This window comes from Pan troglodytes, chromosome 8 (assembly GCF_028858775.2).
Source record: "Pan troglodytes isolate AG18354 chromosome 8, NHGRI_mPanTro3-v2.0_pri, whole genome shotgun sequence".
Lineage (NCBI taxonomy): Eukaryota > Metazoa > Chordata > Mammalia > Primates > Hominidae > Pan > Pan troglodytes.
The window spans coordinates 107,814,913-107,841,404 of NC_072406.2; the positions used below are offsets into that span (position 1 = coordinate 107,814,913).

General features: G+C 41.5%; 1 protein-coding gene across 3 annotated transcripts in view; it reads left to right on the plus strand.

Moving 5' to 3' along the window:
• ENTPD1 (ectonucleoside triphosphate diphosphohydrolase 1) overlaps window positions 1-26,492 on the plus strand; it is a 207,696-nt gene that overhangs the window by 9,842 nt on the left and 171,362 nt on the right. For 2 of the 3 annotated variants that reach the window (XR_010146994.1, XM_063782057.1), the window contains exons 3-4: window positions 6,945-7,182; window positions 7,927-8,071. Coding sequence is in view for 2 of the 3 variants with exons in the window: in XM_063782057.1 (XP_063638127.1) it covers window positions 8,035-8,071 (37 nt within the window). In the remaining variant the exon portion in view is untranslated. The remainder of the gene's footprint in view (window positions 1-6,944; window positions 7,183-7,926; window positions 8,072-26,492) is intronic. The other variant, XM_063782059.1, reaches the window with a different exon arrangement.

A 26,492-nucleotide genomic window follows, 5' to 3' on the forward strand; every position in this document is an offset into this window, starting at 1 on the left:
TAGCCAGGCATGGTGGTTCATGCCTGTAGTCTCAGCTACTCAGGAGGCTGAGGCAGGGGAATTGCTTGAACCCGGGAGGCAGAGATTGCAGTGAGCTGAGATCATGCCACTGCACTCCAGCCTGGCAACAGAGCAAGACTCTGTCAAAAAAACAAAACAAAACAAAACTACATATCAAAATATGTAATATTTCTGAGAGGAATAATAGAAAACCTAAATAAATGGAGAGCTGCACCAAATTCATGGCTAGAAAGACTTATTAATGAAAACATGTGAAGTCTTCCCAAATTCATGTATAGATTCATACAGTCCAGTAAAAATTTCAGCATTTTTGGGTAAAAATTGACATGCTGATTTCAAATTTATGTGTAATTTCAAAAGGTCAAAAATGCCAAGAGAATCTTAAAGAAGAACAAGGCTAGAAGGCCTCTACCTACTAGATATCACATCTTATTATTAAGATAAAATAATTGTTAGAATAAAATGGTATCGCTTTGGCTCCAAGATCAACAAATAGATTAATGGAAAAGAATAGTGTCCAGAAAAAGACCCATACATATGTAGTCACTTGATTTGTGACAAAGGTAATATTACAGTACAGTGAGGAAAGGGTGATTTTGTCAATAAACTGTGCTGTACCAATTGGATATTTATAGGGATGACAGTGTATCTGTACTCCTACCTTACCTATACCCAAACATCAATTTTACATAGATTTTATACTTAGGGAAAAAATAAAGCTTCTAGAACATGATGTAAGATAATACGATCCTGAGGTAGGCAAAGGGTTTTTAAGCTGGACAAAAATCACCGATAATAAAGAAAAAGATTGTTTAATTGTGTCTTGTTAACATTGAGAATTTCTCTTAATAAAAAGACAGTATTAAGAGAGTAAAAAGGCAAGCTACTCAATGGTAAAATATTATATATATATGTATATATATGTAAATATACACATACACACATATAAAAAGAAGGATTTGTACCCAGAATACGTAAAGAATCCATGTACAATCCCCCAAAAAATTGACCAAAATTTTGACCAGACTTTTTATAAAGGAGGATATATAAATGAGTAATAAACATAAAAGAGAAACTCAACATCATTATCAAAGAAGTTCAAATTAAGACAATAATAAGATAGAATTCCATATCTTTCAAAGTGGTTAAACTTTTTAAAGGTGGAGGATATGGAGTTACTGGATATTTCATTTGCTACTGATAGGGGTATAAATTGGGGCTACCATTTACTGTTGGGCTTCATATAATAAAGCTAAACATATACATACCCTATGACCCAGCAAAATATACACTTTTAGGTGTATACCCAGTAGAAAATGTGTGTGTGTGTGTGTGTGTGTGTATGGTAAATACATATATTTAACAAAAGACTTGTATGACAACATTTATAACAGCATGATTTAAAATAGCACCAAACTACAATCAACCTTATTATCCATCAAAAGCAAAATGTATATAAATTGTAGTATACTCATACAATGGAATAATAATATTGCAATGAAAATGAACAAAGTACTGCCACACAACAATTTTTGTTGTTGTTGTTGTTTTTTGAGACAGAGTGTAAGTCTGTCACCCAGGCTGGAGTGCAATGGCGTGAACTCGGCTCACTGCAACCTCCACCTCCCGGGTTCAAGCAATTCTCCTGCCTCAGCCTCCTGAGTACCTGGGATTACAGGCGCCTGCCACCACACCTGGCTAATTTTTGTATTTTTAGTAGAGATGGGGTTTCGCCACTTTGGCCAGGCTGGTCTTGAATTTCTGACCTCAGGTGATCTGCCCACCTTGGCCTCCCAAAGTGCTGGGATTACAGGCATAAGCCACTGTGCCAGGCCAACTTAGACAATCTAAATGATAATCGTGTTGCTTTGGCCAGGCATGGTGGCTTATGGCACTTTGGGAGTCCAAGGTGGTTGAATTTGCTTTAGCTCAGGAGTTTGAGACCAGCCTGGGCGATGTAGTGAGACCTCGTCTCTATGAAAAATTTAAAAATTTAGTTGGGTGTGATGGCATGAACCTATAGTTCCAGCCACTTGGGAAACTGAGGTGGGAAGTTCACTTGAGCCTGGGAGGTCAAGGCTGCAGTGAGCAGTGATCATGCCACTGCATTCCTGCCTGGGTGAGTGAGTGAGACCTTGTCTCAAAACAAAAACAAAAACAAATATAATGTTGATCTAAAGCAAGATACACAAAAGAACATATTATATTATTTCATTTATATAAAATTCAAAAAATAGGCAAAACTGCCTTATATTATTAGAATGTTGGACAGTGGTTATGTTATGGGATCTTTGGGTTGTCAATTTTCTTCCTAGAAACCTCTGTGGCCAATAACGCCTTTGTTCAAGTTCTTGTCCTGCGTCCAGGAAGAATGAGGTACACAGACAAGTGAAGGATGAACAAGGCAAAGATAAACTTTATTAAGTGTTAGAACAGCTCAGAGGAGACCCTCAGTGGGTGGCTCCTCTCTGCAGATCCTCCAGTCAAGTGTTCAGCTCTCAGCATAGAGGAGGCCCTGGGGAGGGTAGCTCCTCTCTGCCCGCTGGTCGTCCCATCATCTGCTGCTCTCAGCAGAGAGGAGGCCCTGGAGAGGGTGGCTCTTCTCTGCAGACAGGTTGTTTGGAGGTCTCTGCAGGCCTCTCAAACTGTCAGCAGATGGTAGCTCTTCTCTGCAGCTGGTTGTCCCCTCATCTCTGTCCTCTGCATCCTCTGTCCTGCTCTGGCCATCCTCTCTAGTCCTGTGGCTCATAGGGTAGTAAGTACATGCAGATTGGTCCATGGGTGGTCATAGGCAGCAGGGAGTCCCCACTCTGGTGTGTGGGACTGGTGGCCTGGCCCTCAGCTTTCAGGCCCTCCATGGCCTGAAGGTGGTGCCTTACTGGGGACCCCACCCCCTTCTGCCCAGCAACCTGTCTGCCTTCCGCTGCCATTCATGGCCCAGGTGTTCAGCCCAACCCCACTTGGAGAGATCTGAGCAGGCGCTGGGAGAGAAGAGAGGTCAGGCAGTGGGAGCAGACACTCCTAAGCCTGCAGGGACTGAGGGGGGCGCCTTCCTGGGCACCCGAGGGTGCAGGCTGCAGAGATGGCCGGGTCCTGTGCCTGGGAGGGTGGCCACAGCTGTACCTGGGAGCTCCTGCCCTGCCAACTCAGGGATCCCGCTTGTTCCCAACTCCTGCCTGCTCCATGCAGCGGGGACCTGGTCTGCAGCTGTTGGTCGTGGGGGCTGCAGCTGCACCCGGGAGGGCAGATCCTGCCTGCTCCTGGCCTCCTCCAACAGCACAGGGAGGCTCAGATGCACAGCCATGGTTTGGGCGGCTGCAGCCCTGCCCAGGAGGGTGGAGCTTCTACCTGCTCCATAGAGCATGAGGCCTGGGTCTGCAGCCGCAGTTTGGGGGGGCTGCAGTGGTACCTGGGTAGCTCCCACCCCAATTCAGAAAGGGCAGGCCTCCCACTGGCTCCATGGAGTGCCCAGGCCCAGCGGGGCCTCCCTGCTGCAGCTAGTGTGATGGTAGCATCCGCTGCCATCAGTTATGTTTGAGAGGAGTAGTGACTGGGTAGGAATACAATGGAGATTTCTGAGCTGGTGGTAATCATGTCTTCAAATGGGCTAGGGTTACATGGGCAGGCTCACTTTTTTTGTTGTTTGTTTTGTTTTGTTTTGTTTTGTTTTTTGAGACAGAGTCTTGCTCTGTGTCTCAGGCTGGAGTGCAGTGGTGCAATCTTGGCTCACTGCAACCTCCACTTCCTGCCTTCAAGCGATTCTCGTGCTTCAGCCTCCTGAGTAGCTGGGATTATAGGCATGTGCCACTATGCCCAGCTAATTATTGTATTTTTAATAGAAATGGAGTTTCACCATGCTAGCCAGGCTAGTCTTGAACTCCTGACCTCAAGTGATCTGCCCACCTTGGCATCCCAAAGTGCTGGGATTACAGGTGTGAGCCACCTCTCCTAGCCATCACTTTGTAAAAATTAGTGGAGCTATATATACATTTGATTTATGCATTGTTCTGTATTCATGTTTATACTTCAACAAAAAAGTTTACTTAAAAAAAGATACTAGATTTTTCCAAATTAGATTGTCAACACTGAAAAAGTTTGATGACATCAAATGATGATATAAAAAAATGGGTACACTGCATTAGGAATGTAAACTGTTATAGCTTTTTTTGGAGGGCCATAGGTCAGTATCTATTAAGTTTTTATATGCATATGCCCCTTTATTCAGGGATTTAACTTCTTTTTTTTATTTTTATTTATTTTTATTTTATTTTTTTTTTTTGAGACAGAGTCTCACTCTGTCCCTAGGCTGGAGTGCAGTGCCGTGACCTCGGCTCACTACAACCTCCGACTCCCTGGTTCAAGTGATTCTTCTGCCTCAGCCTCCCGAGTAGCTGGGATTACAGGCATGTGCCATCACGCCCAGCTAATTTTTGTATTTTTAGTAGAGACAGGGTTTCACTATGTTGGCCTGGATGGTCTCAATCTCCTGACCTTGTGATCCGCCTGCCTTGGCCTCCCAAAGTGCTGGGATTACAGGCATGAGCTGCTGCGCCTGGCCCAGAGATTTAACTTCTTGATAGCTATTCCGGAGAAATCCACACAAGTGTAGAAGAGGCAAATAGAAGCATATATATTGGAAACAATGTAAATGTCTATTAGTAGCAGAGTGGATAAATAAACTATGATGCATTCATTATGGAATACTCTGTAACAGCAAGAATGAGGTAGTTCTTTATTTAGTGAAATGGAAATATCTCCAAGACAAATACATGAAAAAACCAAGTTACAGAACAGTACACAGAGCATACTATCATTTACACTAAAAAAGGCACATTTAAACTTTTAACCCAGTGTCTAATAAAAAGTTAAACAATGTTTGTGTGGTAGTATGTATGTTGTGTGGTACTTAGATTTTGAAAAACAGTTAATAATAATTTTGTGAAAAAAATTCTGCTCTGGTAGCAAAAGAACAGCGGTGAGAGCTCTTTCAATACAATAATTACAAATTGAGCATTTCTTCATTTTTAAAAACTTAACTGAGTACCTGTAGAATCATTTTCATCAGCTGAGACTTTTTAAAATTAAATTTTCTATTTCATGATAGATGAAGTTGTAGGTTATACAACCTACAACCTTCAGGTAGATGCATGAAGTTATAGGAAATTGAGAGTACTCAGAGCAATCCTGTGTACCCTCAAAGCTAACACTTCAAAAACTATCATACAATATCACAAGTGGAATAATGGCATTGATACAACCCACCAATCTTCAAGATTTCCCCAGTTTTATTTGTGTGTGTGTGTATATTTAGTTCATGAAATTTTAATGCATGTGTAGTTTCATGTTTCCACCACCACAGTAAAGATACAGAGCAGTTCTGTCTCCCTGAAAATCTCTCCTCTTTTCCTTATTTTTTTTTTTCTGTTTGTTTGTTTTTTCTTTGTTTTTTTGAGACGAAGTTTCGCTTTTGTTGCCCAGTCTGAAGTGCAATGGCCTGGTCTCGGCTCACTGCAACCTCCGCCTCCCGGGTTCAAGAGATTCTTCTGCCTCAGCCTCCCGAGTACCTGGGATTACAGGTGCCTGCCACCACGCCCAGCTAATTTTTGTATTTTTAGTAGAGACGAAGTTTCACCATGTTGGTCAGGCTGGTCTCAAACTCATGACCTCAGGCAATCCGCCGGCCTTGGCCTCCCAAGTGCTGGGATTACAGGCCTGAGCCACCGTGCCCGGGCCTCTTGTCTTTTCATAACCAAACCCACCTTTCTTTTCCCACTCCTGCTCCCCAAGATGCAGTGTTTTTTGTTGTTTGTTTGTTTGTTTGTTTGTTTGTTTGTTTTTGAGACGGAGTCTCCCTCTGTCGTCCAGGCTGAAGTGCAGTGGTGCCATCTCAGATCACTGCAACCACCACCTCCTGGGTTCAAGCAATTCTCCTGCCTCAGCCCCGGCCCCCACCACCAGTAGCTGGGATTACAGGCATGTGCCACCACGCCCAGCTAGTTTTTGTATTTTTAGTAGAGAGGGTTTCACCATGTTGACCAGGCTGGTCTCGAACTCCTGACCTTAGGTGATCCACCCCCCTCGGCCTCCCAAAGTGCTGGGATTACAAGCGTAAGCCACTGTGCACAGCCCCCAAGACGTAATTTTAAACCATCATTAATTTTTATAATAACCATGATAGGCCAGGCACGGTGGCTCATGCCTGTAATCCCAGCACTTTGGGAGATGGAGGCGGACAGATCACTTGAGGTCAGGAGTTCCAGACTAGCTTGGCCAATATGGTGAAACCCTGTCTCTACTAAAAATACAAAAATTAGCCGGGTGTGGTGGTGCCGGCCTGTAATCCCAGCTACTCAGGAGGCTGATGCAGGAGAATCACTTGAACAGAGGAGGTGGAGGTTGCAGTGAGCAGAGATTACACCACTGCATTCCAGCTTGGGCAACAGAGCCAGACTGTTTAAAAAAAATTTTTTTTTAATGATACTCATGATTAAAATAACTATGTAATTTATCTAAATTATTGTTTACAAGCATTTATCTAAGTAAATTGAATAAACGGTGTCTACATGTTTAGTAGAAAACAAATGTTTAGTAGCTCTGGCAGAATTCATCTCGTTGCTTTTTAAGAGATTAATAAACAATGAATACATTGTAGAGGAAAGAAGTATGTTTTCACTTTGAAACCTTTTAAAAAATTTTTCTTTAGCCATTTAGTATTAATAACAAGGGAAGTAGTATTAATAACAAGGGAAGAGGGGTTTCTACTCCTTTTCTTTTTTTCTTTGCTCTTCTTCCTCATTTCATCCCTTGGAGACTGTCTATAGTCCCACATTTTGTCCAGTTCTGAATCTGTGTAATTTTGACTCTATGGCAGAAACTGTTTATTGCTGACTATATATTTGTTCTCTCTTCTCTCAAATAAACAGAGCCCCAACTTTTTACTGAGCACAATATAGCCAAAAGATGACATTGCCCAGCCTCTTTCGCAGATAGCTGTGGCTATTCCAGGATCCCAGAAAATGGTAGCCACAAATGAAGGCCTCTGAAGCAGAACTGCCCTGGATCTTTACTGTGCTGGTGCCCTCTCGGACTTTCTCTTGCCCTTCTGTCTCTGGCCTCTCATTCTCCCCCGAGGCATGGAAACTAGAATTCCTCTTCCCCCAGGTGGGTCATAGAAGCCAGCAACAAAACCTAAAAATATCACTTTAACTTTCTCTTTCTCCCAGCCTTTCTGTATAAAAACTGGCCATAAAGAAATGATCTGACCTGCCTCGTTTGACTGTTCCAGATTGTTGAAACCCATTCTGGAGAGGCTTCTACCCCACATTTAGACTGTTGAATCCCATTGCAGAGCGGGTCCTATCCCACATCCAGAAGGAAGGAAGGCACAGAGGTCAAGAAGAATCTAGATAGACAGCATTGCTGAGTTTCTCCCACTCAGTCTATAGCATTAGATCACACTCTTTTTTTATCCTGTCATATTTGTACATGGCTGTTCATACTTGGTTGAACCTAAGCATAAAAGTGGACAATTTCCCCTGTATCTTTTATTTATTTTATTTATTTTCACTTTTTTTAGGGACAGGGTCTCACACTGTCACTCGAGCTGGAGCTCGGTGGCACAATCACAGCTCATGCAGCCTCAAACTCCTGGGCCCAGCATACCTGGCTAATTTTAAAATTTTTTGTACAGATGGAATCTTGCTTTGTTCCTAAGGCTGACCTTTAAACTCTTGGCCCCAAGGCATACTCCCTCCTCAGCCTCCCAAAGTGCTGAGGTCACAGGCATGTGACACTGTGCCCAGCCTCCCCTTCAGGTCTTCATTCTGCAGTCTCCTGTGTACGTGTAAAATTATGATCAAATAAATTTGTATGCCTTTTCTCCTATTAACCTGCCTTTTTTGTCAGCGATTGTCAGTGAAACTTCAGAGGGCAAAGGGGAAGTTTTCCTTGGCCCCTCCAGTTTTGGTGCTGTGAACAGGATACCAAAGCTGCTCTGTTCTTCTGGAAGCTGCAATGAAGGGAACCAAGGACCTGACGAGCCAGCAGAAGGGTAAGAAATTCTTACCAGTCAGGCTCCCGGCCTCTCTCCCTCTGTGGAATCTGGTAGAGCCGATGGTAAAAATCACTGTTTGTCTCATTTTCATCTCCAAAACCTTGATTAATGGGAAAAAAGGATTTGTGTGACTAGTTTTGGGTGTAGCGACTCTGGTGTCCTTTTTTGGTATGAATATTCACATTGTTTGGTCCCTTTCCTTCCAGAAATAGTCTTTGTCTTTCCGTGTTGTTGTGTCATAAAGAAGGATGCCATAGGGTAGGACATGGGCCTAAACCCCCATAAACTCTCTATTTGAGCTGGCACTGCAGACTGATCAGTTTTGCGGTTCTGACTAGACCTGTGTCTATAAACTTTGCTGTAGTCCCCAAAATAAAAACCAGATGAAGTTCTCCTATTGTCTTATTTCATGTCCGTATAAGACCTTGACTTTTGAGAGCATTTTCTCTTGGTCCTTGCGATTTTAGGGAGCATGATTTTCAGGTCACATTAGGTGACCAGTCTAAAAATGGCTGGTCACATAAGATTTTAAGCAGTATACTTTTTGTTCCAACTATGTCAAGCTCTCAGGGGAGTTTGTCTTAAGTTCCATCTGTAAGGGGCTCCTGTTGCCTGGTTAGGCTGGGAAAATTCTAATCCCAGGAGGGCCTACCTGGTGCCAGTGGATTAACGGGTCTGTGACTGGTGGTCCCTGGCAAATTTGTTGGTTACTAGTGGCACCATATGCACAAACACCAGCCTTAATAGTCTGTGGTGGGCTAGGCGCTGTGGCTCCCGCCTGTAATCCCAGCACTTTGGGAGGCCAAGGTGGGCAGATCATGAGGTCAGGAGATCGAGACCATCCTGGCTAACACGATGAAACCCCATCTCTACTAAAAATACAAAAAATTAGCCGGGTGTGGTGGCGGGCGCCTGTAGTCCCAGCTACTCAGGAGGCTGAGGCAGGAGAATGGCGTGAACCCGGGAGGCGGAGCTTGCAGCGAGCAGAGATTGCGCCGCTGCACTCCAGCCTGGGCGACAGAGCGAGACTCTGTCTTAAAAAAAAAAAAAAAAAAAAATAGTCTGTGGCGGCAAGAGTCTTTGTTATCTTAAGTCTACTTCTGAGTGAATTTTCGGGGATCATGGAGACTGTCTCCTCCATATGCTCTCAAGGAACACCTCTTGTTTATATAGTAAAAACTTATTCTAAACCTGGAAAATTATCTCCTGGACTTTTCATGAAGAGGCTTATTGTTGAGTCACTACTGGAATTTGTAAACCATTGGAAATTCTAATCATCAGTGGCCAAAAGATGGATCCTTTAAATTAGAAAGAACTTTAATTTTTTTTTCTTAAAAAGAAGATTTTGAAGATCTCTCATTCTAAACAATTGTCTTACTTGTATTTATGGGACAATCAAATTAAAGAAAGACACAATAGTGTCTTGGCTTAGAAATTCTCTTGACAAAATTAAAATGCAAAAATCTAACCCAAAACAAAATTAAAATCCTTTGTACACTCAAACTGCCTGCTTTGAATTCCCTGTGGGATTTACAAATAAGGCATTCCACCTTGTGGTGCAGTGGCTAAGATTCTGTGCTTTCACACCTGTGGCCTGGGTTTGATTCCTTGTCAGAGAATCAGTCCCTGTAGTACTTGTAAGCTCTTTAACTCAACAGCACAAACATTTATAAAACTTGGTTTAATATTTGTGTGACTCTTGACTTTTGGGGTACCCATTTGTTATTGATGGACAAATGTCCACAAAAAAGGTAGACAGGATATCCACTGCAGCTGGAGTGAGAGACAAGGGGTGGGTTAGCTCTACCATGAAGCAGCAGCAGAAAGGAAAAAAAATCTATCAACTATTTTTATATCCATCCATATAGCCATCCATCCATTCATCAATTTAAATAGTTACAGCTATTTTGGCATAAGTCCAAATTTTTGTACAGCTCAAAGTGTAGTAAGTCTCTATTTTATTTATTTACAGTCTAGAATAATGTCACCATTATCACAGAAATGACATCTACATTTTTCTTAAGTTAAAGTTTGAGACCTGGGCATGATGGCTCACTCCTGTAATCCCAGCACTTTGGGAGGCAGAGGTGGGCAGATTGCTTGAGCTCAGGAGTTCAAGACCAGCCTGGGCAACATAGTGAAACCCCATCTCTACAAAAAATACAAAAATTAGCTGGATGTGGTGCCATGGGCCTGTGGTCCTGGCTACTTGGGAGGCTGAGGTGGGAGAATCCCTTGAGCCTGGGAGGACGAGGCTGCAGTGAACTATATGATTGCACCACTACTACTGCAGCTTGGGCAATAGAATGAGACCCTGTCTCGAAAAAGGAATAAAAATAAAATTTACATAAATAAATAAATAAACGTTAAAGTTTGAAAACTTAATTTACCAGTTATTTTTCTTATTTAATTAGTAATACATTACTTCTTTTCAGGTCTCAGTTTTGGATTGTAACTAACCACTGTTCTCTTTTGGAGGCATAGTGCCTTAATAAATGTATTATTTTGTCTACTAAACCATGTGTTTGTTGCCAACTTGCAGTCTAGCAGTAAAGAAGCTAATTTTTTCCTGAGTTTAAGATTATGTTGAAAAATAGAATAGCTTATAACACTTTATGATATTATGTATTATACCAAACAGAGATGAAACTAAATAAGTTTACAACCTCTTAACCTTTGCACAAATGCTATCATTTATTTATTCATTTGTGCATTACTTTACTTCATGGAAGGAATATATTTATCATTTATTTATTTGTTTTTCAAACAGAGTTTCAAAAATTTTTTTTTTTTAGAATATGCAGTGTTTGTAAAACTACAACAGCAGCAGCAACAACAGTTTAAGAATAAGATTAGCCCACATATTATCAAAATAGTATTTTCAGGTCTGCTTTCTTACATCTTGTGAGAATGTACAGTCTGGATACTATCTTACTGTTTCAGTAAGCCTTGGAATTGTTTTGCAAAAGGACGACGGGAATGAAAAGAATCGTTAAGTTTTCACTGGAGAGAGTTATTCCCCTCGGTTATCCCTGGAATCTGGAAACGTTATAGTTTATAAACTTGTTTAAATAAAAGGTTTATGCAATGATTCTTGTTATGCCTTTTTGATTTCTCCTGGAAATTCACGATAACAATATTTATTTTTTGTGAACTTTACTTAATCAGGAGTCATTTCAGATAACTGAGTCATACCCTCTTGTCTCTTTCTCCTTTCAATTCTGTCAGTATTTGCTTCATGTATTTTGGGGCTCTGTGGTTAGGTGTTATATGTGTATAATTGTTATATTTTCAGATGTATTAACCTTTTTATTATGATTAGATGTCCTTCCTTGTCTTAATGTGCCTTGTCATAAAGGCTATTTCGTCTTATATTCATATAGCCATTCCATCTCTTTCATAGCAGCTATTTATGCATGCTATTCAACCTACTGTATATTTTAAACTAAACTGTGTTTCTTTTAGGCAACATGTAGTTAGATCTTGTTTTTTTTTAAATACATCCTGACAATTTTTGTCTTTTGATTAAACTGTTTAGTTCATTCACATTCAGTGTAGTTATTGGTATGTTTGGATTTGTCTATTTTGCTATTTCCTTTCTATATGTCTTATTTCTTCTTTTTCCTCTGTTCCCCTTTTACTGCCTTCTTTTGTTTTAAATCAATATTTTAATTCATTTAGTGAGATATAATTCACATACCCTTAAATTCACCCCTTTAAAGTGTACAATTCAGTGGTTTTTAGTATATTTATAGAGTCATTATCTAATTTCAGAACATTTTAATTACTCCCAAAAGAAATCCTGTATCTATAAGCAGCCACTCCCATTTCCCTCTCCCTCATCCCCTGACAACTACTTATTTATATTTGTATTTTTGTTTGCTTGTTTGAGACAGGGTTTCATTCTGTCACTCAGGCTGAAGTGCAGTGGTGTGATCATGGATCACTGCAGCCTTGACCTCCCAGGCTCAAGCAATCCTTCCACCTCAGCCTCCTGAGTAGCCGGGACTACAGATGTGTAACACCACATCCAGCTAATTTAAAAAAAATTTGTGCAGTCAGGGGTCCCACTATGTGGCCCATGCTTGTCTTAAAGTCTTGGTCTCTAGCAATCCTCCTGCCTTGGCCTCCCAAAGTGTTGGTATTGCAGGTATGAACCGCTGTGCCAAGCTCATTTTTAAGTATATTTTTAAAGTTCATTTTTCAGTGGTTACTCTAGGGATTTTTATTTTTCTTGAACTTCATAACTTTAACTTAAAATCCACTTCAGGTTAATGGTGGTTTACCTGTGATAAGATATGGCAACTTTGCTCCACTATAGCTCAGTTCTCTCCTTTTGGTTTTGGTTGCAAAAGGCAGTCCTTTGGTTCCTATTTGTTCCTGCATTGCTGTGGTTTGAGTATGGTTTGTCCCCACCAAAACTCATGTTGAGGCTTGGTCCCCAGTGTAACGGGTTGAGAGGTGGTAAGACTTTAAAAGGTATTTGAGTCATGAAAGATCTGCTCTTATGAAAGGATTAATGCCATATTGTGGGAGTGAGTTCTGTCTCTTGCAGTACTGGATTAATTACTGAGAGAGCAGGTGGTTATAAAGTGAAGTTTCCTCTCATGTTTTGTCTCTTTTCCACATGCTTGCTTGCCACTGTCATGTGTGCTCCTGCCATGTGATGCCATCTGCTATGTTATGATGCAACGTGAGGCCCTTGTCGGATGTGGCTTCCCAGTCTTAAACTTCCCAGTCTCCAGAACCATGAGCTAAATAAACTTCTTTTTATAATCAATTACCCAGTCTCAGGTATTCCATTATAGCAATGTAAAATGAACTAAAACATGCATATTCTTGCTGAGCGTGACAGATGGCAAGCTTTATTCATCTTCTGACACTGAGCCATTTCTGTAGCTAGTCATATAGTCAACTAGCTGGTCAAGGTGACCATAGAGTGGTACTGTGTCCCTGCTCACTACCTAAGGAGAGGCAGGGAAACTGGATTTGCTGCTTGCTCAAAAAGTGTTGGGCCCTTTGCCTGGGTTGCAACCCACTGTGTGGGTAGGCATGGGCCTTGTGGGATTTAGGCATAAGGAACTTAGGCAAATATGTTGATGTGCATTCTTCTTGCTGTTCTGTGAGTAATAAAGTGTTTTGTTTATGATGCAGGAATCTTGTGTCTTCTGCCTGTTTCCATGAGACAGTGTCAGGATAACTGTAAGCTTTAAGTAAGCTACAATCCCAAATCCTTCACCTTTTAAATTTGTTTTCAGCAATTCGCCTAGCTACCTAGATGTGGTTCTTTTTGTGTTTATCTTACACACATTGTTCATTGAGGTTCTTGGATCTGCAGGGTTTTTTTTTTTTTTTTTTGCAGTTGCAAGATTTAATAGAGTGAAAACAGAGCTCCCATAAAATGGGAGGGGACCCAAAGGGGGTTGCCGCTCCCTGCTCAAATGCCTGGGTTTATGTCCTGATCATTGTCCCTCCACCTGTGCTCTCAGGTGATATATGATTTGACTCTTTCTTTACCTCCTGCTTTAGCCTAATTTGTATTCTAGCGAGCCCTCTTTACTACCTGATTGGTCAGGTGTGAGCTGAGTTGCAAGCCCCGTGTTTAAAGGTGGGTGTGGTCACCTTTCCCAGCTAGGTTTAGGAATTCTTAGTCGGCCTAGGAAATCCAGCTAGTCCTGTCTCTCAGTACCCCCTCTCAACAGGAAAACCCAAGTGCTGTTGGGGAGGTTGGCTGACGACCGCTCTTAACTGCTTCCTGCTGAATTGAGGCATGATAGGGGTCGTGCAGTTGAGATTTCCTCAGGAGGGGTGCCTTCAATGCCATTAACATCAGAGCATGGGCTAGCAGGCCGGTCCAGGGGTCTGCAGTAGATCTTAGTCATGGACAGCATCTGGGGCTCCATTTGAAGAAGGATTTGTAATTTTACAGCTTCGATTCTGGAAGAGGCAAACTTAACAAGGAGCTTAAACATACAGGGATTGAAATGTATGGCCTGAAGTGCAGGGGCATATATGGGTGTGGGCGGTGAAAGTGGGGTTTCCTTTAGAAAAACTCCTATATGATGGGGCATCAATATTTCCAGGAAGCTGCATTCTCCATGGAAGCTCTTGGTAAGGGGAGCTACTGGTAGTACAGTGGCATGGAGGAGGTGCAGTGAGAGTGAAAGTTTTGGGTGAAGGGTTTTAAGTAATTTCCACTGGTTAGCTGCAGGCAAAAGTATTTTTCCTTCTTCGGTGGCTAGCCATCCTGAGGGGAGGAAACTATGTCCTTGTGAGGTTCCCCATTCTATGTCTTCTGCTGAGTACTGGGGCTTGGTTTCCTGGAGGGGATTACCCCATACTAGGGGTCCTTCTATAAGCATTTCTAATGGAGGGGGTCCTGCCTTGCAGCTCTTCTGCCTTCAATATCCTCTTGGTGGTTCCCTTCTATTTCCCTTTCCTTTCCTTTCTGGTGACGCCAGCAGTGTAAGACTGCCACCTCTTTAGGTTTCTCTGTACAGCCAAGAATAATCTCCTAATGGCTTCCTGATGTTTGATAGGTGTTCCCTCGGAAGTTAGGAATTTCCTTTCTCTCCATATTGCTGTGTGGGCATGGAGAACTAGGTGAGCATACTTAGAGTCTGTATATATATTTACCCTTTTTCCTTCTTCTAATTCTAGTGCCCGAGTGAGGGCTATTAGTTCTGCCAGCTGAGCACTAGTTCCTGGAGTGAGAGGATTACTTTCAAGTATTCCATTATTACTGACCACTGCATACCCCACTTTTCGAAGTCCTTTTTCTACAGAGGAACTTCCATTAGTATACAAGTTGAGGTTGGGATCAGTTAAGGGAACCTCTAGAAGGTCCCCTCGAGTGGCATAGGTTTGAGCAATCACCTGTTGACAGTTATGTTCTATCTTTTCTTTATTATTTGGAAGAAATGTGGCTCAGTTAGGAGTTGCACAAGTGTGCAGTTGCAGCACTGGCCCTTTAAGTAATAGAGCCTGTTATTTAAGCAAATGGTTGCCTGATAGCCACAAGTCTCCTTTAGCAGTGAGTATGCTGTTCACATCATGAGATGTCCACACGGTAAGATCTCTTCCCTGTATTATTTTAACTGCTTCAGATACTAAGACTGCTACTGCCACCACTACCCGTAAACAATGAGGCCAACCTTTTGCCACTACATCAATTTCCTTACTTAGGTAAGCCATGGGTTGCAAGCTGGTCTCTCGGACCTGTGTAAGGATTCCTAGAGCTATTCCTCTTTTTTCTGTGACATATAAAGAAAAGTCTCACTCCGTTGGCAAGCTTAATACCGGGGCTTGGGTTAGGGCCTTCTTTAGGGCCTGGAAAGCTGCTTCTGCTTCAGGTGTCCTTCTTACTAAATGGGTATTGGCTTTCTGAGTTTCCTTAATTAGTGTATATAATGGCCTGGCTATTTTGCCGTACCTGGGAATCCATATTTGGCAGAAGCGTGTTATGCCAAGGAACCCTCGTAGTTGCTTTAGGGTTTTGGGATGAGGATAAGCCAGTATAGGCTGGATACGTTCCTTACTGAAGGCCCTGGTGCCTTTGGATAATTTTAGCCCTAAGTATTTAACCTGCTGTGAGCAGAGCTGAGCCTTTGGTTTGGAAACCTTGTAGCCACAGGTGGCGAGGAAATTTAAGAGCGTTTGGGTGGCTTGATGGCACAAGGTTTCCGAACGGGCGGCTAAAAGTAAATCATCCACGTACCAAAGGACAAGAGTGTCCAGGTATGAGAACTGGCTCAACTCTTGGGCTAATGCTTGGCCAAATAGATGGGGGCTATCCCTGAACCCTTGGGGTAAAACAGTCCAGGTGAGTTGAGACATTGGGTTCGAAGGATCTTCAAAGGCAAACAAGAATTGAGAGTCAGGATGTACAGGGATGCAGAAAAAGGCATCCTTAAGGTCCAGGACTGTAAACCACTCTGCTTCCTCTGGTATTTGGGAAAGCAGAGTATAAGGGTTAGGTACAGCTGGGTATGGAGGGACAATGGCCTCACTGATAATCCTGAGATCTTGCCCTAACCTCCACTGTCCATTGGGTTTCTGTAATCCTAAAATTGGAGTATTGCAGAGGCTATTGCATGGTTTTACTAGGCCTTGGGCTTTTAGTTTCTTAACAATCTTTTGGAGTCCTTGTTGGGCCTCGGGTGTAAGGGGGTACTGCCTTTGGTAGGGAAAGGAGGCAGAATCCTTTAGTTTAACTTGAACAGAACAGGCATTCTTTGCTCGTCCATATTGTCCGTCTGTTGCCCAGACTTCAGGATTAATTCCTTCCTCAAGCAGAGGGCAACAAAAGGGGGTTCCTTTTCCTGTGTTCAGGTGTATAATGGCTGCTGCTTTTGCTAGAATGTCTCTCCCTAACAAGGGAGTGGGGCTTTCAGGCATAATTAGAAAAGCATGTGAAAGAGTAATGTTCCCCAGTCACAACTTAGTGGTTGGGAGAAATATCTAGTGACTGGCTGTCCTAGGACCCCTCGGATAGTGACAGATCTGGAGGACAGTTTTCCGGGACAAGAGAGTAAGACTGAGAAGGCCGTGCCAGTGTCCAGGAGACAGTTAACCTCCTGGCCCTCAATGGTCAAACATACCCGGGGCTCTGTGAGGGTGATGGCATGGGCTGGTGCTTGCCACAGGCACCCTCATTCCTGCTGCTGGATCATCTGGTTAGTGGCTTCTGACTCAGAGGACCTTCGTCCCCTGGGGCAGTGGGCCTTCCAGTGATTCCCTTGACATAAGGGGCATGGACGAGGGGGCAGCTTATTTCTATTTGGACAATCTGCTTTAAAGTGTCCTTGTAGACCACACTGGAAGCAAGCCCTATTAGGCATTCGATTTGCTCAGCCTTTCTGTGTTCCAGAGCCTCCAAAGTCCGCTTGCCTGAGGGCCATGACTAAAGCGGTGGCCTTTTTCTTATCTCGTTAGTCCAGTTCCACCTGCTCCTCCTGATCTCTATTATAAAAAACCGAGGTTGCCAAGTTCAATAGGGTTTTTTAAGTTTTGCTCCATGCCTAAGGCGGACTTTTGAAGTGTTTTTTTAATGTCTGCAGCTGACTGACTGATAAACTTATCCTTTAAGACTAGTTGGCCTTCAATAGAGTCAGGTGACAGAGAGGTATGCTTCCTCAGTGCCTCCCTTAGTCTCTCCAGAAAGGCAGTAGGATTTTCTTCCTTTCCCTGTGTTATAGTGGACATCATTGAATAATTTATAGGCTTCTTCCTAGGTTTCCCTAGTCCTACTAGCACATAAGTTAGCAAATGTCTGCGGCACCAATCTCCATGTTCTGATTCTGCTTCCCAATGAGGGTTTACACTGGGAACTGCCTGCTGGCCTGTGGGGAATCATTCTCTTTCCTCTGTTGTCATCCTATCATTGACCTGACTGAGATACCAGAGATCGCGAAACTCTCAGGCTGTAGTTATGGTGGCACTTCTCTCATTTGGGGTTAGTGTCTGATTTAGCAGTAACATTATATTTCTCCATGTCAGATTAAAGGATTGTCCTAACCCTTGTAAAACATCAATATAGCCATCAGGGTTATTTGAGAATTTACCTAGGTCTATTTTAATTTGCTTTAAGTCTGACAGGGAAAAAGGTACATACACTCTGACTGGGCCGAATTCTCCAGAATACATCTTAGGGGTGTTTTTGCCTTAGGGGTAACGTTTCCTATCTGGAAAAAAAAAAAACACAGGGATGCCAGCACCCCTAGTCATTCTCTGATGAGCATTAGTCCTAGAGCGTCTTCTATGGTCCTAATGCTTATTGCTTTCCAGGGTGCGTAACTACCCATGGACCTCTGCTTATCGGGTTAGTTACGCTTACCAAGTAGCAGTCCTGCGCCCCTTTTCCCACCTTTCTTGACCACAAAGAAAAGGGTCCAGGCTGCTGTATTCTAGTGGTCCTTTACCAGCATGCCCAACATTGCCTTTGTGCTCAGGGGTGAGTTGTAGAGCTGGGCTGGGTTCCTGAGTATTTCATAACAACCCAGTTGCCCCATCAAGATACATTCCAATAAATAAAACAGTTCTTATGCAAATTTGTGTCAGAGAGGATGTAGGTAACATTTTGAGTCAGGATTGAGATAGATTTTTTTGATTCTATAAGTGCTTTAAGACTTGGCTGAGTGAAAACAGCTCGAACATTTCAGCAAACCGATTATTAGGCAATTCTCCTAACTCTGCTTCCACAAGAGTCTCCCTATCAATTACTGAATACCCATTGTGGTTTTTTTTTTTATTATCCCAAGTTCATTGTTTTTTTTTTAATTTTTTAATTTTTAATTTATTATTATTATACTTTAAGTTTTAGGGTACATGTGCACAATGTGCAGGTTAGTTACATATGTATACATGTGCCATGCTGGTGCGCTGCACCCACCCAAATGTCCAACAATGATAGACTGGATTAAGAAAATGTGGCACATATACACCATGGAATACTATGCAGCCATAAAAAATGATGAGTTCCTGTCCTTTGTAGGGACATGGATGAAATTGGAAATCATCATTCTCAGTAAACTATCGCAAGAACAAAAAACCAAACACTGCATATTCTCACTCATAGGTGGGAGTTGAACAAAGAGAACACATGGACACAGGAAGGGGAACATCACACTCTGGGGACTGTTGTGGGTTGGGGGGAGGGGGGAGTGTTAGCATTGGGAGATATACCATTGTGGGTTTTTTCTCAATCACCTGGGAGGAAACCTCTATGGTCCTGTCCTGAAGGGAGTTCCTCCTAGGTCTGGTCGGACCTTTGTATGGTAATTAAGATTTAAATCCCCTGTTAGGAAATCTGCTGGGTTAAGGGAATTTTCAGTGGTTAAGGTTAAATCACCCTTTTCTAACAGAATAGCCCCATACGAGTAAGATTTGAGTTAGTAAGCTACCATTTTGCTTTTTTGACTTAGGATAATTCTGAACTGATGAGGTGTGCTCACAATGAGGTTTCCTCTAAAAGTTATTTTTCTACTTTCTTCTGTTAGCAAAGCAGTTGCTGCTACAGATTGAATGCATTTGGGCCATCTGCGGGTTACTGGGTTAAGGATTTTTGATAGGAAGGCTGCGGGTTGTCAGTGGTCTCAGTGTTTTCAGGCTGTTACGCCCTTGTTTACACTGACAACAAGGTAGTATTGGAGTGTTATAGGGTCATGGAGAAGACCTTCCATGATCAATTATAGGTTTTAAATTTACCCTGGCTTTTAAAGGAATAGGGCACACTGTTTTTTCTTTACTACTTCTATCTTTCTCTTTCTTTCTCTCTTTGACTCCCTCTTTGTCTCTCTTTCTTTCTCTCCCCTCTGTCTCTCTCTTTCTCTCTCTTTTCTCCTAGCCCTTTACAAACTTGGGGCCCTGGCAAGGGTGGTGGGGCATGGGTCTCACATAACTGCCCATGTCGAGAGCTGTATACCTAAATTGGGAGGGATACCAGGGACAAGACTCTCTGGGTTCATAGCCTAGGGGCCTAAGGATGCAGTGTAGAGCTCCCTTAGATCCCTTTGGAGATACAACTTGCTAGAGGAAATGAAACTCTGAACCATTAGTACCTAGGAGGCAGGGATGGGAGGAAGTAGATTCAGAGGTAAGGAGAATTTTGGGGCTACACTTTCAAGAAAGTTGTGGTTGGGACCCAGGAGGTATGGGTCAGAAGGAAAGGTAGGGGCACACACATGGGCAGCTGTTGAGTAGAGACTTCTGGCTGTGCCATGATCTGAACCAGCTAATGCTGGGAGTTCGGGACAACAGCTTTCTGCCTCTAGTTGGCCCTTGGCTTCCCCAGGAAAATTGAAAGCGGAAGCTGGTTCTAGGCAGACCAACACTCCCAACCCACAAGGATTGGGGGTTGTTAGAAAGCCCTTTCCCAGGACAGGCACGGTGGCTCATGCCTGTAATCCCAGCACTTTGGGAGGCTGAGGCAGGCAGATCACGAAGTCAGGAGGTCGAGACCATCTTGGCTAACATGGTGAAACCCTGTCTCTATTAAAAATACAAAAAAATTAGCTGGGTGTTGTGGTGGACACCTGTAGTCCCAGCTGCTGGGGAAGCTGAGGCAGGAGAATGGTGTGAACCCAGGAGGTGGAGCTTGCAGTGAGCCAAGATTGCACCACTGCACTCCAGCCTGGGTGACAGAGCAAGACTCTGTCTCAAAAAAAAAAAAAAAAAAAAAAAAGCCCTTTCCCAGATAGCCTCACACCTGAGTCTTAAGTCCAGCGGCCACGCTAATCGTTTTTAACTGGCCAACAGGTGCCTGGTATTTTCCTCCAATTCTAAGGAAGGATAGGACAGAATAGCAAGTGAAAGTGGTCCAATATTACCACTTTGGATGTCCCTTCGTGGTCACCAAAATGTTACCGGGGCGGGGTGGTCCTTGTTCTTAGAGCTCCCAAGATGGTGGGCCACTTCCAAGATGGCGGCAAGCCTCTTGTTCTCTCACCTGGGGTTCTTGGCCTCACGGATTCCAAGGAATGGAATCTTGGACCATGTGGTGAGTGTTATAGCTCTATTAGAAGCCGTGGGTCATGGAAGAGAACCATGGAACCCAGCGACTAGTGTTCAGCTCAACTAGGACGAACCTGGGCACTTAGCCATGCAGGAACAATGGCGAGCCTTTAGCCTGATTGGGAGTGGCAATGGGCACCTCGCTGGATCAGGAGTGCAGCAGACACCCTGCTGGATCCAGTGGGGTGGAAGTCAGTGATGGGTCTGCGACGGTGGCAAACAGCAGTGGTGGATGGCAAGCGAAAGCTCAGCTCAAGCCATAACAAACATGGACCAGAAGAGTGTGCAGTTGCAAGATTTAATAGAGTGAAAACAGAGCTCCCATAAAATGGGAGGGGACCCAAAGGGGGTTGCCCAGGTTAATTTTTAAAAGTAAAATTTGAGAAGTTTTGGGCCTTTATTTCTTCCAGTACATTTTCTGCTCATTTTTTCTCTCTCCTCTTTGTCTGGGACACCTCTTACATGTGTGTTGGGACACTTGAAATGGTCCCATAGATCTCCGAGGCTCTTTTTATTTTTCATCAATCTATTTCCTCTCTGTTACTTGAATCAGATCCTTTCTATTGATATATTGTTAAATTAACTGATTCCTTATTCTGATACTTTCAATCTATTATACTTTTGGGCCCATCTAGTGAATTTTTCATATCACTTATTTTGCTTTTCTTCTCTAGAATTTTTATTTGATTCTTTGCTATGGCTTTTGTTTCTTATTGATATTTCCTATTGCTGAATCATTATCATATTTTTCTTTGATTTTTTAACATCATAATAACTTCTTGAAATCTCTGCTAAATCCTATATATCTGGCCCCATTCAAAGTCAGTTTATACTGACTTCTTTATTCCCCCTCGGTGAGTATGGGTTATACTCTTATAGTTCTTTACATATCTAGTGATTTTTAATTAAATACTGGACATATGAACTAATATAGCAACTCGGGATTCTGTTTTATTTTTCTGAGGATTGTTGTTTTCTAGCAATTTGTCTGGGATTAAACTGCAGATTCTCTTCTCTGTGGTGTGTAGCTACTGATACCTCTGCTCAGCTTTTTATTCTTAATTTTTAGCCTGGCTTTCTGCAAGTTGCCCTCATGTCTACTTTAGTTTAGTGGACAGCCTACACTTTAGGAGAGGTTGTGTTAAAAAAAACTGAGTCCACAGGGATTCCACCCCCTCCTGCTCAATCTGTTTGTGAGTTAGGGAATGCTTTCAAAGTTATAGCCAGTTCTCAAATCTCTGGCTTTCACTTTTTGCTAGCCTGTCTTGGATTTCCACTATACACAGGTCAGAGAGAGATATGTGGAATGCTTATATCTTCTCAGATAATTCCATTAAATTTTTGGTTGGTCCACTTCACATCCCAACTGGAACTACAAAACCATGGGGTTTTCCCTGTTCACATCTAGCTGGCAAAAGTGGTTTTCTCTTCCCACCTTGGGTTGAGCCTGCCCTCTCTGGAGGAAAGCTGCTGGTTTTCATGGCTGAACTACTATCTTGCCAAGCTGTGTCCATGTTATGGGTAGAGACTAAAGGGGAGTCATCCCTGGCAAGCAGGTCATAGTTTCCCATTGTTGTTACCCAAAGTTTTGGAGACTTTTCATGAATAAATGCTTTTCAACTTGTTGTCTGCCTTTGCTCAATTTCTGGTGCCCTGAAATGGCTGTGTTTGATAATAGAAACCTTACCTCCCTTTAGATCACTTTACCCTCTTCTATTTATAATGTTCATAAATATATCATCTACATATACTAGAACCATAGTGAAAGTGTTATAACTTTTGCTTCTTTCATCAAATATAATTTTAAAAACTAAAGAGAAGGAAAGCTTTTTATAATTATTCATATTTTTGTTGTGTTCTTCCTTTCTTCTTGTCTTCCAAAAATTCTTATTTAACATTTCTATTCTGCATAGAAAACTTCTGTAACTATTCTTTTAGGGTATATATGCTGGTGATAGATTCTGTTCATTTTCCTTCATCTGAGACTGTCTTAATTTTCCTTTCATTCCTCAAGAATATTTGTGCTAGATATAGGATTCTGTGTTGACAATTCTTTTATTTTAGTAGTTGAAAAATACTGTGCCATTTTCTCTGGCCTCTGTGGTTTCTGATGAGAAAGCTACTGTAAGTCAAATTATTTTCCTTCTAAAAGTAAAGTGTTGTTTCTCTCTCTTTACTTTCAAGATATTTTATTTGTCTTTAATTTTCAAAAGTTTGATGATTGATGTGTTTTGGTGCATTTTGGGGGGTTTATCTCTGAGAGGGTTCACTCAGTTTCTTGAATTTTTAGGTGTTTTAGTTCCCAGTATCATCTCTGCACACTGGGTCCTGAGTGACAGAAGTGCCCACCAGAAGTGATGCTTTTTCCCAAATTCATCCTTTTGAACTTTGTGCTCCCAGAGAAGTGGCACCACCTTCAAACTCAGGTTAGGGTCACTGGCTCACTGCCATCTTCAGTTTAGAATTTAAAATCCAGAGAGCTCCCAAGAACATGAAGCTCCTTCGTCAGTGTTTCCACAGTAAATTATGCCCCAGCTCAGGTTCAGAAGTTGATGAAATGCCAATTTGTCCCGTGTAGTCCAAGCAGTTTAGTCAGGTTATGAGATTTGTTTGGACAAAACATGGAGCTCTAACATTTGGAGATTCACAGTGTGACCTCTCGATTTGAGTCATAGTTTTGGTACACTGAATTTTCCCATTTATTTGAGGAGAAGGAAAGGAGAGACTCATTTAATCAAGACCAACTCTTGTATTATTAACAAGCCTAGACAACCTCCAAAACATAAGGCTTCCATTCATATTTATTCTCTAGAAATTTTTTCTCTGTATCTGAGAATGGTGGTCAAAATTCAGTCTACAGATGACCTCAAGGTCTCTACCTCCTGTTTGGAAGTTGTCTAGGAAATCCCTTTGATAACTTATATGTGATTCATATTTTTCGATCATAAAGATTTGTTTCATTTATTACCCATTTCTTTGTGGAAAGAATTCCCTCACGTGTCAATCAGTTATAAGGACTCAAGATGTGCCGTGGGAAGAATGCAATCTCTCTACCTCCAATCCCACCATTTGCTTGTGAGATCAATGTTTTAACTCCTTTAAGCACATGTATTTTCTTATTATTTTAACCTAGAAATGATATATGCTTGCATTACTTTTCTCATGGTTATTTACAACTAATTGTGGAGTAAATGAATTTAGCCATGTTTTAAAAAATTTAAGATGTCAGCAGGCAAGTGATAGAGGTTGTTTAATAGAAGTTCTCTTAGCAGCATGTTAAAAATAATGCTGCAATAATATCATCTACCTAAATGGTTACTCCTAGCAGTCTGATGCCAAAATCTAAACAAATCTAGAATTTTTATATGTGGAGTGACAGTTGTACAAACATCACAGTATTCACATAAATATTTTGTATAAGTTAAATTATCTAAGTTTATTATTAGGTTATTATCCTTCCCATCCAAAATATTTTTTAAATCCTAAGACAACTTCATTGTAGTTTTAGTTATTACAAACTGGAGCAATCTTTAGCAAGTTTGGGAATACGAAAATAATAGCTTATTTAGGCTATCTAACTATTGAATTTGTTTCATATTTCAGTTCACCCTTGAACAATGTGGGGGCTATAGGCGCTGAGCCTCATAAAAAATTAGCATGTAACTGTTGCCTTCCCCAAAACTTATCTATTAATAGCCTACTATTGGCCAGAAGCCTTACTGATAACATAAACAGTTGATTAATACATATTTTGTATGTCATATGTATTATATTTTGTATTTTTATAATAAAGTAAGCTAAGTAAAGGAAAGATTATTAAGAAAATTGTAGGGAAGAGAAAATATATTTACAGTACTATACTGTATGTATGGATACTGTAAGTTTATGTTGTCTGTTTAAAAGGTGAATTGTCCATCTGAAATGGTGGGCAGCTGCAGCCGCAAACCTCAATTTATGGTACATATCAAGCAATTCATCTTTTTCTTGTAATGGCATGACTTTTCTCTGCTTGTTGGGAGCACTTCCAGCATCACTAGTGGCGCTTTATATGGATCCCACGGTGTTATTCGAGGTTTCTAGTATTGCACTAAACACAATGAAAAATGTGTGAGAGCCATGAGAGATCAGTTTTTACTGTGACACACAATTTACTGGAAAGATGAACTGCTCACACAGAGATGATGTTCGTCACACAGTGTTTTAAGCAGATTCTTGCAACACTTGAGCTCCCCACAATGGCAACAGAAGGTAGCTATGAAATCATTACAATAGTACAGTATGTTCTACGGTGAATTTTATGAAGTTATGATTTAATACTGCATCTTTATGTTTATTTCCATTTCTCTCAACTGCAAATGGCACTATGTATAGTCTGTGTTTGTGTAAGTTTTGATAAATTTTAACTTTTTATAATAGAGTTACATATATTTTATGTTAGTAAACAATAAAATAGACTAATATCTACATATATTTTATGCATTCATGACATACCTAACTTTTTCTTAGTATTTTCAATATTTCTAGGCTGCATGGTTCATCTGCATGTTTTTTCGAATTGTTGCAAATTTCTAAAAATTTTAAAATATATATATTTTTTGAAATCCACATGTAAGTGGACTCTCAAAGTTCAAACTTGAGTTGTTCAAAGGTACTTGAATTCTCTCCAGCCTTTCTCTTTCTGTCCTTAAACACATCAAATATCCTAACATTTTAAATGGAGTTCCTACCAATTATATTCAGAGAAACACAGTATGAAGCATGAAAAGTACCTATATGGAAAGTGGCTTATCACTTCATAGAGATTTTTAGAAAGTAATTTCCTTTAACTTTATTGGGAAGGAGGTTCTACTCAAAAACTGTTTCCTGGAGTAGTCAGTCTTAAGCTGCTGTATGTATTACGCTTCTTACCAAAGTTCAGGAGGGCACTATCTGTTTCCTCAGGATGGTGTCAAAATGGAGTGTTGGCAGTGTTCCTTATGTGAAGTAAAGAGATAACAGCTAGAAAGCTAATTAAAATAGAGTAGACTTGCTTTAAGGAAGCGGGCAAAACCTTTTCCTTCCCAGAAAAATTTCCTACTCCCACCCACTGCAAAGACTTGAAACAATAGAGTCAGCAATAAGAATGGCAACTTTATGTTCCCTTTTATGAAATTTCTAATTTTGTTTCCTTAAGTCTCTACCTCACTCTATGTTGTCTTGGGTAGGTAAGAATTGACAAATGCTTATTTTCCTAGTAGTGGTACATTTAAAAACAATCTCCCTTCCCCTAATGTTCCTTTTCAAAAACTTTATTCCAGCCAAAAGAGTGACTTTACATTGGGAGGATCTTAAGACAATAACAGCGAGATAGCCTTAGAGGAAATAATTGCCTTTTGTTTCATGAATTTCTCTAACTTAGTGATATCCCGATTCCTGATTTGTAGCAAGTCAGAAACACTGAAATCTCCACTTAAGAACATTAATAATATTTTTCCTAATTCACTGGATTTGATTATTGCACACAGAAGCTATTCTTCCCAGTATTTCTTTCTTTCTTTTTGAGACAGGTTCTCACTCTGTTACCCAGACTGGAGTGCAGTGACACGATTACAGCTCATTACAGCCTCAATCTCCCAGGCTCAAGTGATCTTCCCACCTCAGCCTCCGGAGTAGCTGGGACTGCAGGTATGCATGCCACCACACCTCATTAATTTCTGTGTTCTTTTGTTTTTTTTTTTTGTTACAGACAAGGTCCCGCCATGTTGCCCAGGCTGTTCTCAAACTCCTGAGCTCAAGTGATCTTCCTCTCTCAGCCTCCTGAAATGCTGGGATTACAGGTGTGAGCCACTGTGCCAGTATTTCCCACTATAATCAAGTGGTGCCACCACCATTTGGCTTATATTTCTACATTAAAAGGGAAGTGAAAAGA